The sequence below is a fragment of the Rhipicephalus sanguineus genome, unplaced genomic scaffold, assembly GCF_013339695.2.
Source record: "Rhipicephalus sanguineus isolate Rsan-2018 unplaced genomic scaffold, BIME_Rsan_1.4 Seq2034, whole genome shotgun sequence".
NCBI lineage: Eukaryota > Metazoa > Arthropoda > Arachnida > Ixodida > Ixodidae > Rhipicephalus > Rhipicephalus sanguineus.
Genome location: NW_023614760.1, coordinates 2,137 through 14,679, shown reverse-complemented (window position 1 = coordinate 14,679; position 12,543 = coordinate 2,137). Strand labels below are relative to the sequence as shown.

Below are 12,543 nucleotides of genomic sequence, written 5' to 3'. Positions count from 1 at the left end.
CTTGTCTTTCTTATCAGCTGCCGAACCGCATGGGAAGATAAGAAAACTATATTCTGGCCCCACGCCTTGCTTAGGGACAATAATGATATGGTAGAACTTTTGCCCATGCTTGGCTAACTCCCACCGCTGTATACATGCGAAGCTTCGACACACGTACTATACCAACAGCGTGGCGGATTCGGCGAGTGGCTGCACAACGTTGTCGTTAAAATTCAGACGCAGAGCACGAAAAGCACAGCGAAAATTCCACTTCGTGCGTCACCAGTGAGGCCGCCGTTACGTTTGCGCAGCTTGCATTAGGCACGCGCACGTAAAGTGGTGCAAACAGACTGTCGGTTCTTCGACCCGACAAGGCGGGAAGCATCCAACCCTAACCGCGGCACGACGACGCTATATGCATGGTTACGATCGCAGAACGCAATGCGCTTTTTGCGTGAGCCATCCTGCACTATTTATGCATGCAAGTGCTACTCACGAATGAAGACATACGCACTCGAGTGTGTACAAAGGGGGCAAGGAATAGAAAGCACAGTGCGGGAGTCTAAATGACGTCAACGTTTCCTTTTCGGGAAATGCGATGCGAATGCAAAATGCACTTATCCTGTTAGTGCAAAAATCAATACATTTACCTCTCGTGTACTACTACTTCCGATGATCAAGCATCTTTTATGGACAGTATTGGAGGAGCACGTTGAACACCCTATCACGTCCTACCTCCTTCATTTTCTTCAAGGTTTCTCTGAGGAATGATACTGTTTTACGCCTTATGCCGGGTCACGCTATGATCAGTGACGTCACAAGCCGATGATAACCTTGAATTGCGCGTCTACTGTTCTACGTTCACGTCCTTAAAAACACAAAAAAATAATTGCCTGTTTTTCTGTGGTCGTCCACTGTTATTGGTCGGCCGTTGCTCTTCGACATCGTTCATCGTTTGTGAACAGCTGGCGCCCTCTTCCGCCGTTCGCGTGCGACGCGACCTCACATATGCACCTAACATTGTCCTCTCTACCTCTCTTGTGACACCAAGCTGTCAGAAATATTACCATTATTAGCAGCGTACTGGCGAAAAAAGGAAAGAACTTTAATATTATTTTAATCACTAATAATTTACTTGTACTTCCATCTTGTGACAACCGTTTTCTCCTGGTACTATTTTCTAGACAATATATTCATTGGGCCAAGAAAGTTCCTGATGTGAATAATAAATAAATAAATAACTAAATAACCAATAACTAAATAAATAAATTAAATATGCAGAATGTGTTCTTAAAACTGACAAAAATTTGCTGATCAATTTCGTCCGTTTCAACTCAGCGATATCTTGTTTCTATGAGTTAAGTGAAAATGTCTGAAAATGCCTTTGAATGACAGACGCTATGACGACTACATTTGCATTTAAATCCACTACGATAAAACGCAATATTAAAATGCGACTTCATATCAGCACCATCCTAGATAAGAGGGCAAAATATCGAGATATTGTGATGCGTGTTTTGTTACGAGCGCAGAACGCCGTCACGTGTAACTTCTCAACTTCTCAATATGTATAGTTTATGAAGCGCCCTTCCTTTGCTACATTTCTGAAGCGTGGGTCATTAGGCAACCTCTCAACGCCCAACGATGTAATATTTTCCATTAATAAAAGCAGCGTAATGGCGCCAGATGCGTTAGTTCTGTTTGTTTGCGCCGCCCTTTACTTACTAGAAACACCCTTTCCGTTGGCCTCATTAGAGCTACGGGCTGAGCGCTCTCATTGTAATCACATGATTGAACGCAAAGTGACCCCATCTAACGCGAGGAGTAAATGTGCCAACATATATAGTGGCCTTCTAAATCCCTAAAGATAATTCCCAAGGATTTCAGCTTACGTTATGGGAGAGCTTCCTTACAGTACGTTCCAGAAGGATCCATCCGCTTTGCGTGTGTCGCGCCAAGCGATCTATACATATACTTTCGTTTAACCATGAAATCATCTTTTTTACGATTGAAAGAAAAAAGACGTAGCAGCAACGCATCATTGTTTGCTTAGACCTAATCCAGCTTGGACTCCTACATAATCGAATTTTCGAACTTTTGCTCATCGACAAGAAAGCAGCGCGCGGATGCCAAAAAAGACATCACAGCCGCCACTCTGGTGCGTCCATTCAACTTCGTGTTTTGCGCCCTTCATTAGTTATCTCCACTGAACACTGTAACATTCAAAACACCTCATTGGTGTTAGCGAGAATGACTGAAATGCGCGATTGGGCAAATGCATTCCAGTGGGAATGATCCACGTATCAGGCAATACATGCCAGGGTTATGACGTCTGTACGCGTCAGCTGGATACGTGAACGCATGGTGCCTGGCCTGGAAATCGGTCGCTCCTGGTTATTATCGGCTGGGGATATCAGTGTTTGTGTCGCAAATTGCCGTCTCAATGGCTCTGTGCCTGTTCTGAGCGAGATAGCGACAACATTGTTCCCGTTCTGGCCCTCTTTTTTTCAAGAGTCCACTTCGACGAGCTCCTCCATTGGGTAAGCTTCCGTTCCGTACTTCGTTCGAGGCGTAACAGTGTCAAGGGGTGAGCCGCCAGCACTGTCTGGGATTGTTCGACCTTGATCACACCGTGTCTCGTGAGCGTGAAACAATCCACAACGTTGCTTCTCACTCCTAATCGACGTAGAACGAAACGCAATTCTTTCATCAAGCCTTAACGTTCATGCGGTGATTTGAGATTGTACTAAGCATGGGCGCGCAACCCGACGCTTACTATCCTGTCGTAGCATCAAAATTAAGTTGTAACACTTTCCACCACTGGAAATGCGATTTTGTCTGAAGAGTTTTGTGTTCGCGTTTTTCCGTTCGAGAATAGTGAGTGTCATAGGTTTACTCGTCACAAGTACTACAAAAACTGTAAATTTCTCGTTTGTTGAAGCAGGGTAGATTTAATTGAATGCGTTAAATTGCGATGGACAACCTCCGGGTACGATCCTTAATACGAGAATATGTGTCCTAACTTCGTGGAAATGCAGCTTTTTTTGTAAGACCTGTGTCTCGTGAACTTCTGGCACTGAATGTATAGTGAACGATCTGTGATTGACGCAGCAACTGCATAATGACTTGTTATGACGAGCGTCCAGACAAGTGTTACGTTATATGCGGACTTCTATGTAGCTTTTTGTACGGGTTTCCGCAGAAGCGTTAAGAAACATTCTTTGTTGAAGAATTAATGTTTGTAATCTCGTCGCTATTCACTTGATACAAAAAATAGAACGCCTTACTGTTACTGCGACAAGAAGCAACACCGTGTCTGGCATATTTTGTTTTAAACAAGATTTTCGAGAGCTTGGTTTTAATTTTGATCCCCTGATGTTCTTTGAGCTCACATAATAATATATAATAATATCTGGGGTTTACCGTCCCAAAACCACGATATGATTATGAAAGACGCCGTAGTGGAGGGCTCCGGAAATTTCGACCACCTGGGGTTCTTTAACGTGCACCTAAATCTAAGTACACGGGCCTCAGACATTTTCGCCTCCATCGAAAATGCAGCCGCCGCGGCCGGGATTTGATCCCGCGACCTTCGGGTCATTTTTCTTTGAGCTCAGGGGATCAGCGCGAGCTCAGGGATCAAGCGCGAGCTCATGCCCCACGCCACAGCAGTGTAGTGTTCATTCGATGAAAGAAGTTTTATTATTTCCTTTTAAACAAGTAATTTTGTGGAGTGTAAAGCGTTAAAGATGTTGAAAGAGAAAGTAAAGTTGTGTCAGCATCATCGAGAGGTCGAAATTGACCATTTTTCCAGGTGTCATTAAACTGCTCCACCCACTAACTCGCCCCTTGCTCCACCTTGCTTAGCGCCAGGGTTTATAGGGGTTACTTTGTAACGAACAGATCCGCGCGTGCGAAACTGTCCCGTCTTTGGATCACACCGCGCACTAGAGGAGTGTAGTTACTCGCTACTAGTGCTACGCAGCAGCCCTAACAGTCAGAGCTGTGACCCCCTATCCCGCGGTTCGCGTAAGTTGCGACCGCGGCGGGTTTCAGGCCAGTGGTAACAGAGACGAGTTCTTTGCCTGACACAGTTTATTGTGCCAAAAGCGCCACCAAACGCAACAAGATACAAGGTAAGAACGAAGCGGCGGAGAAGTTCCGCACGACAACGTGAAAGCAACAACAAAATGGGAAGCACACGAGATTTAGAGCGATAAGGTTCAACTCACCTCTCGTGGCTTCGCAGTCCGGCCCTGAGGCAGTAAGTTACCTCACAATAGACCGGGCGTTGCGCAGGGGGTGATGGCGTCTGGGTGGCTCCCGACTCGATCAAGCTGTGGTCGTCACCCCTGCTCGAGTCGAAAGACCAGGCGGTCCCCAAGAAAGCCGCGCGCGTCTCTTGGGGTCTGGAGAGGAGTCTCTCCAGAAAAGGGCAAGGAGGGAAAACGGGGCATCTCGACTTCGGCCAGGGAGGAGGGCGCGAAGGGCTGCGGGAGCGGCACGTGGCCTCTCCCACGCAAACCCCCCTCGCCCCTGCGCGTACAAACGTAGCGCGAAGCCGAGGTGCCGCCGCGTTGAAGACAATGGTGCGCCCCCATCAGCTGTCATGTCTCCCCAGTGCCATCACTCAGCGATAACGGTTGCTGTGATCTGTGTCTCCGGGCGGCTCCCTCATCGACACGGACGTCGCGTGTTTCTGGTGGAGGTCGCTAGCCCCCCTCTTAGAAAGCCCTGGTGATGGCGGTCCTCTTTTTTGGCTAAAGGGTTCAATTAAGGAGGGGGGGATGTGGGGTTGCACACGCAAACCCGTTGTCTTCACGCGGCGGCACCTCGGCTTCCCGCTACGTTTGTACGCGCAGTGGCGAGAGGGGTTGCGTGGGAGAGGGCACTGTGCCGCTCCCGCAGCCTTTCGCGCCCTGCTCCCTGGCCGAAGTCGAGATGCCCCGTTTTCCCTCCTTGCCCTTTTCTGGAGAGACTCCTCTCCAGACCCCGGGAACGCGCGTAGCTTTCTTGGGGGCCTCGAAGTCTTCGGTTTTGGGCGGTGTGATTGACCACATCGGACCCAAGCCGTGAGCACCACCGCCGCCATCAACCCCTGCAGCGCTCCGGCCATGGAGTGCGAACTACCGCCCCGGACCGGAGTGCAAAAGCAGCCACGCGAGGTGAGATGGGCCTTTATCATTCCCTCGACGTGTGCTTGCTATTTTGTTGTTGTTTCCCCCCAGTAGTGCGGAACACTCCGCCTCTGAGGGGTTAACTAACTTGATGTGCTATACTTTATTGTTGCAATTGGCATCTGGGGTGAATAAACACCTTCAGTTGAAAGACTTGTCTCTGTCCCCACTGGCCTGAAACCCGCCGCGGTCGCAACTTACGCGAACCGCGGGATAGGGGGTCACAGCTCTGACTGTTAGGGCTGCTGCGTAGCACTAGTAGTGAGTAACTACACTCCTCTAGTGCGCGGTGCGATCCAAACGAGGGACAGGTTCGCACGCGCGGCTTGTTGTGTTCACGCTTGTTTGTTGCACAAAAGTATAAAACCCCTATAGGTTACACCGTGCTTAGCGCGCTGACGTTAAAAATGTTGTCCGCATTGTGTACCACTTCAAATCATTATTGCGTGTTTTGTTTGTAATGCAAGCTTAGTCGCTTAATTCGTTCGTAAGAAGTGCTCGAAAAAGCGGATCACTGTTATCTGATAACTTCCTTGTGATTGCTCCTAACACATCGCTCGATTTCAGCCCTGGTGAAGAACCACTGACGCTGAGATAATGCGCGTCTCTGGCTTCGCTGGCGTGATCCTCCTGGTTAGCGTCACGCACGCACTGACGCCTCCCGTAGTTCGAACAAGAAGCGGTGACGTCAAGGGACTCCGGCTCAACGTGTACGGTGAAAAAGTGAACGCGTTCCTCGGAATCCCTTATGCGTCTCCACCGCTGGGTGACCTGCGCTTTCGAAAGCCGTCGCCGAAGGTCTCCTGGTCTGCTCCGCGATGGACTAAGACCTTCGGTAAGCGCTGCATGCAAGAGATCATTCTGGATGCAGCTCCTGAGCACTACGCCGAAGGGCCGAGCATGAGCGAAGACTGCCTCTACCTCAATGTGTGGTCACCCGTGAGCGACAACAGCACCAAGCCCGTCATGGTTTGGATCCACGGCGGCAACTTCAAGGCTGGCTCTTCGGATAACCCCGCATTTGACGGTTCCGTGCTCGCCGCGACACAGAACGTGGTCGTCGTGTCGTTCAACTACAGGCTCGGCTTCTTCGGCTTCCTCAACGCGGTCCACAGCAACGCGTCCGGCAACGCGGGCTTGTTCGATCAAGTGCTCGCACTGTCCTGGGTTAAGACCAACGTCGCTGCATTCAATGGAAACGCCTCGCAAGTGACTCTTTTCGGTGAAGGCTCCGGGATAGCAGCCATTCGACTTCTGATGATATCTCCCTGGGCCCGAGGACTCTTCCACCGAGTCATCATGCAAGGGGGCGCTGCACATGCCGCCAAAGCGGCTGAGAGCACGGGCAGGAGTCTGTTGAAGGCCGACGCTCTGGCAGTCGAGGTGGGTTGTTCTAAGGCGGGCCACTCGATTGTCTCACACCCGGACGACGTCATCGAATGTCTCAAGAGCCGTCCGGCGCACGAGGTCCTGCTCGCGCAGATCGAATTGCGACACCACGGAATCGAGGCCCCCCTTCCCACGCACGGAACCGAGTTCCTGCCGCATAACCCAGATCTCATTCATGACCTGAGGGGATTCGCGAGTGCCCAGGCCCTCATGGGGCACAACCGTGCGGAAGGCAGAAGGCTGGTGTCGCAGGTCTTCGAAGGCCGCTTCGAGGCGCTCAAGCAACAGAACAACATGACCAAGGGAGACGCACAGGTGGCACTACACGTCCTGCTCAGCGCGCGAGGATACCGGCGACCCGTCGCTACCGAAGTAGCCGACCTCTATCTTAGTCGAGCGGCCAGCGTTTGTGATCACCCGAGGACTCTGGCGGAACTGGTGGAAGGCGGCGCCACAGACGTGGCCGCCGGCTGCCCCGCGCTCGCGTTCGCCCGCAAACTGTCCAACGCCGGTCTGACCGTGCACTACTACGTGCTCGACTACGTCGACGAAGAAGTGGACAGCTACTTCCGCACCGACTCCGACCACGCACCCGAGACGGCGCTCGTGTTCGGACTGCCTATGAGGTTTCCCGGCAAGTTCGAAGAGTCAGAGCCGGACCTTTAGCCTGAACATCATGAACGCCTGGGCCACGTTTGCAAAAGCGAGGGTAAGCAAATTCGGAAGGCTGCAGTCATGCCCGAATTGTTTCACACAGCGAAGGTGCATTGATGCGTTGACACTTTCTGACGATCGTACTTAGCGATTTTCAAAGGAGTTGTCTGCCAAGGCTTCTCGAAAGCATCAGCTGTTCAGCTTAGTTAAATATTAGGGCCTGCATAATCTCTTAGAATAACAGAGAGCTGAGCTAGTTGGTAAGTATTCATTCAAAAAGACAGGGCGTGCAAACACGGACACAAGAAAGAAGTCAGGACACCACAAACGCGTTTGTGGTGTCCTGACTTCTTTCTTGTGTCCGTGTTTGCACGCCCTGTCTTTTTAGAATGCATAATCTCATTGTGATAACTGAAATCACGTGTACAAGAGGTTCCACGTACGAACCAGGAAATGCTTGCTATATGTAAATATGCCTATACGATGAAATCCGTGTGTACATGCGTAAATAATCTACGGAATATACCTGAGGGGACGTGCATCATATATATGGTTCGTGCTATTAAAACGGCTCTGCAATCTCTCTTTCTGCTATTCTATGGGTTTCCCTTTCACAAGTTTTGTTAATTCGGTTGAGGTAAGATCTTTTATATTGGACTACAGAAAACTGAATACCACCACGGAATCTGGGCAATTCACAAGGAGTTTGTCAAAAAAGAAAATGAAGAAGCACGTAACATGGCTACGCCTCTGGTTGTGCGACATGCACGGAGTTTCATGTGAACAAATAGTTTTTTTACGCGTAGCCCATATCGAATCAGAGGGAAATAAGGAAGAGGGGGATTCATTGTTTATTTTTCTTTCAAGGTCATTTGTGTTCCGCGCTTTCGTTCCAAAGTTACTTTGGAGCAGTGCAGTGTATTACGTTCACAATTCGATAATTTCGCTGCGAACTTCGGGAGCCTATATGTATACGTATATATAATGCATGACACTTTTGAATACGCGTACGTACTTTCTAATTGTGAAGGAAAAATTGTACCATATCCACGAAGAGAATGATGTTAGAGGAGCTTGCTCGGAGGTAATCGGGTAAACCGTGAATGCTCCGTACAATACCTCTACTGTCATATAAAGAGGTGACACGTTGTTATAGTAGCGATTGTGGTCAGGTTGTTGTCGAACCACAAGCGGTCATAGACCTTGCAGCTGTGGCCGAACGTGCAGTCGAGGAAGTCGCGCTTGAAGCGCGGGTCGGCTCCACCAACTTCAGGCAGCGACCGCTTTCGGCGCTTGGCCGCTGCATACCACGACCCTACCTCTTCGAGGTTCTCTTGCCGCCGCTTCCGCGCTACTTCGGCTTCGCGGGCTTGTATCTTGAGGTCCGCACGACGCTGGCGTCTCTCTTCGGCCTCGCGAGCTCTCACCGCAGGGTCTTGGCGGCGAGCCCGCATGCTGCTGCCTTGCGAGCCCTCCGCTCCGCCGCTTTGTCTTCTTCGTTCATGTTATTAGTATCGAAGCGCACTGACTGACGACTGTCGAAAGAGAGATGAAGCGCACAATTGTGGCCCTCTAGCGGTCTCCTATCAAACTATAGCACGCGCCGGAGTCGAGCGAGCGCCGCATGCTACAGTTGGCTATGCTATATGTGATTTTGCCTGCGTTAATATCATCATCAAGACGCTGGAAGAACAAGAGGAAGAAGACTTCTCTTTCGCGCGAGCGTGCGCTGAGATGGTTATACTTTACCTGTGTTACGCCCGGCTACTACGACGATGGACAAGCCCCGAGCATAAGGAGCAAGCTCCTAAAACAGCGCTGAAGACGGACGAGGACTAAGGAAGACACGACACAAGCGCTGACTCGCAAATAAAATGACTCGCAACTAAATGTCGTGTTTTGCTTAGTCCTCGTCCGTTTTTAGCGCTGTTTTTCCATCACAGTGATGAACCACCAACTAACCCAAGCTTATAGTACTTCCTAAGTTTGAATACTCGGCGAGTGACTCTCCCCATACATGATCGTTTATGTGCGAAGAAATTCTTTTATTCTAATATTCTGAAAGCAATTTAACGGCACAAATCGGAGGCTAAATTAAATAGTTGTTGCCAAGCAACAAAATTGCGCTGAAAGCTGCATATTAAAAAAGCCGGCAAAAAAAAAATTCACGAGGTCGTTCAAAGTCAGTAAAACTAAGCTTTGGCAAACAAGTGTACCATAATGAGGGGCTTTGATGTATATCAAGACGAAGCAGGTTTCAAAAAATTGAATAATTACACTGTTCAATATTTTCACAATGACTGATTAGCCATATGAAGAGTCACTTTGTGACTATTGGCAGCAGCATCTGGAGAAGTGGCGCTAACTTTTTTTTATTCATAAAATGCACAAGGACGAGGAATAACATTATTTGGATTGGAGCCAGCACAGAAGTTGGGAAAAATGCTAGGGGGGGGGGAGCAGTTCCTGCGTCTAGACGAGTTCTGTTTTGTTACCAACATTCGGGCAAATATTGTAATTGTGAAACGAACTGAGGTAAGAAGTTCTCATGCCTGGGAAATTTTAATACTACAGCACCACTTTCGAGGCATGCGACCGCGGAACGTACGATAAGATACACCCGTTTTTCAGATAGCAGTTTTTTTCGAGAGCGTGCCTCATACCATCCGGAACTTTCTTAACTGTATTGCTGGGATTACCTTTTCGCAGATTTTGGGGACGGATATCTCAAGAGTGATGCTATATTCTTATTCTTACCTTTTTCTTTGCACCCGCTTTTCCCGTTCCGTCAAGGGCGTGACGTCGTATATTGCACAAGCGGTTTACGTCCACTTACTGATGTCTACGTCAACATTTAACAGCGGTGCTGTTTAAGTCGGCCGTTAGTCCGTGCAGAGCGAACAGAAAAACTATCATCATCGGCACGCGCAATCTTCTTCCTCTTAGTCCTCGTCCTCTGCTTCGCTACAAGGACACATGCGCCGATATGTCCGGTGTGGGATACAGTAATTCTGATGAGGCGAGAGAAGGAGTACAGAGAAGAGAGGAAGATAGAGAGAAAGAAAAGACATAGAAAGAGAGAGAGAGAGAATTCCTGGCGAAAAAATTTCTTGGCGAGGCGGGATTCGAACCCGCGTACCCGCGATCCGAAGGCGAGCGTCGTAACCACTCCGGCTTCCAGGCACGCAAGCGGAGCATAGAATAGCCTTGTATATTATAGTATGCCAAGGGCGTGGAGAGGGAAGTGATGGTGAGGAAGAAGAAAAGGATGAGGGGAGAGGAGTAACCATAGCATAGAAGAAAAAAAATACGAGAATAGAGAGAAAGAAAGGGAAGAAAGACAGAAAGAGAAGAAAGTTATAAGAGCAGGAAAAAGAAAGAAATACATTGAAAGAGAAGAAAGAAATACAAATAACAGACCAAAAAGACATCGAAAAAACAGAGAGATGAGAGACAAGGAAAAAAAAAGAGAAAAATAAACAACCGAAAACAAACAAGGCCTCCCAGCTCCGCACTTCCTTCATCCTCGGCACCAATTGTGCACGAAGCTGCCTTCATTTTTTTTTCTTGACCGCAATCTGTCGATCAGAAACAAGCGGCATGTACGTTTGTCTTCAATAGCTCACAGCTTGACGAGCTTATGAGAACCTTTTCGATCACACCGGCAAACGTAATGGCTTTCCTGACCTCATGGTCTGCGCTCAGCCCAATGGCCTCTTGTGGATTCCTGTGGATTCTTGCCTCATGCGTCCGGCACCATGGACTGAACGCTTCCATGCGGTTCCGTCATATAGAAACCACGACATCAACATTCTAAACACCTTAACAAAGACGATCTTGTGTTCACATGCCAAGTGAACATAAACTGCACCGCTACTGTTATCTGAAAAGTGCCTCGTACGACCTGAGGGAGAATGGTTGCGTCGATGAGGTACGCCCTCGTATACCTTAGACTACTAATTAAGATACATTCAGTGAGCAAACTGAACGAGAAAATTGGGAAGCCCATAGCCATGGGCAAAGAAAAGGGAAGTGTGTAAGTACTCCATCCGTTACCCGTCACCAAGTTCCGAGATCGCGTTCGCCGGGCTCAACGGGCACAGATCTGAACGCCATTGTTTCGGCTTATCGCGCCATTACTTGCCATGATCTTTAAATATCTTATATTGCCTCCCCTCTCCCTAACCCCTATATACAGTCGAGCGCGATTTGAGGTTATCACGCGAGCGTCGCCCAAGAACCGCAACAGCGCCACGGCCCAGAATCCCCTTTCGAGGAGAGGGAAGTATCAGGCAAGCTTCACTCACTATTTTTGCTGTTCCTTAAGCTGCGACCACTCCCGTCTGAGGAAGACATATTTTCATCTTTTTTATGACAACGCGATATATTTTGTTCACTTAGCAAGCCGTTCAAACGAAGCAATTCCAAGGCTTTACTAGATCTTTCCCAGCGATATTGTTATCATCTGCAGAGATAAGAGCGACGAAGAATACACTTGATCGCAACGAATGGAAATTTTAAAATAGAGAGAGAGAGAGAGAGGTTGTAGAGTTCGTCGTAGGGGCGATTGTTAGCATGGAACAGCCAACGAGGGCGAGAAGAATGCGTAATCTTGATTTTCACTGTTCCGAAACGTGCCGCTAGGCCCCTGGACGCTAGGCCGGTCGATGCTCGCGCGGATAACCTTCATATCGCGCTCGACTGTACATAATCCTGTTCGCTAAATGTATTAAATGAGGTGGTAGTTATCGGCACGTACTTTATATTGTTCTTTTCTTGATGGTCTATTTTTTCTTGTTTAGCTAGTGTAACATTAATTGCAATACAATAATAAATTATACCCAAGAAGGGGAAATTGACAACCGCTCGTTTGTAGCATGAAGCCACAAGGAAATCCATGCGGATTTCTCTGAAAGAAAGCTTCTTAGTTCCCTAAAAATTCGTCCTGGTCCAGGAATCTATTCTGGGACCAACGCAGATTATATCGATTGCAGACTTACCATGTTAACAGCCGGGTGAAGATAATCTCCGAATCTACAGTGATCTGTATACGCAAGAAATGATTTGCAAGGCTTCTCTTGCTACTCTGAAATTCAAAAAGGGTCTCACACCCCTTTATGAATATTCGTGTGTGTATATATCATATACAAACTGCAAATATTTAGTAAAGTGACTCCCCTTCCCCAGTGGCGCAGCCAGGGGGGGAGGTGCACACCGGGCCCTTGCCCCCCCCCCCCCCCCCCGAATTTCTTTTGCCGAGGCACACAGAGCACAAAATGACACTCGACCAGATCTGCCATCCCGGCCCCCACTTCGGATCAAGGTGTGCCCCCCCCCCCCCCCG

At 48.8% G+C, this 12,543-nt stretch overlaps 1 protein-coding gene across 1 annotated transcript; it reads left to right on the top strand.

Moving 5' to 3' along the window:
• Window positions 1-2,403: 2,403 nt before the first annotated feature.
• Window positions 2,404-7,254, top strand: LOC119376706 (cholinesterase-like; the record flags this gene model as incomplete). Its single annotated transcript, XM_049411467.1, is given in 3 exon segments — window positions 2,404-2,519; window positions 5,724-7,199; window positions 7,201-7,254. Coding segments are annotated over 2 exon segments (1,500 nt in total), but the record flags the coding sequence as incomplete, so codon positions are not given.
• Window positions 7,255-12,543: the final 5,289 nt, after the last annotated feature.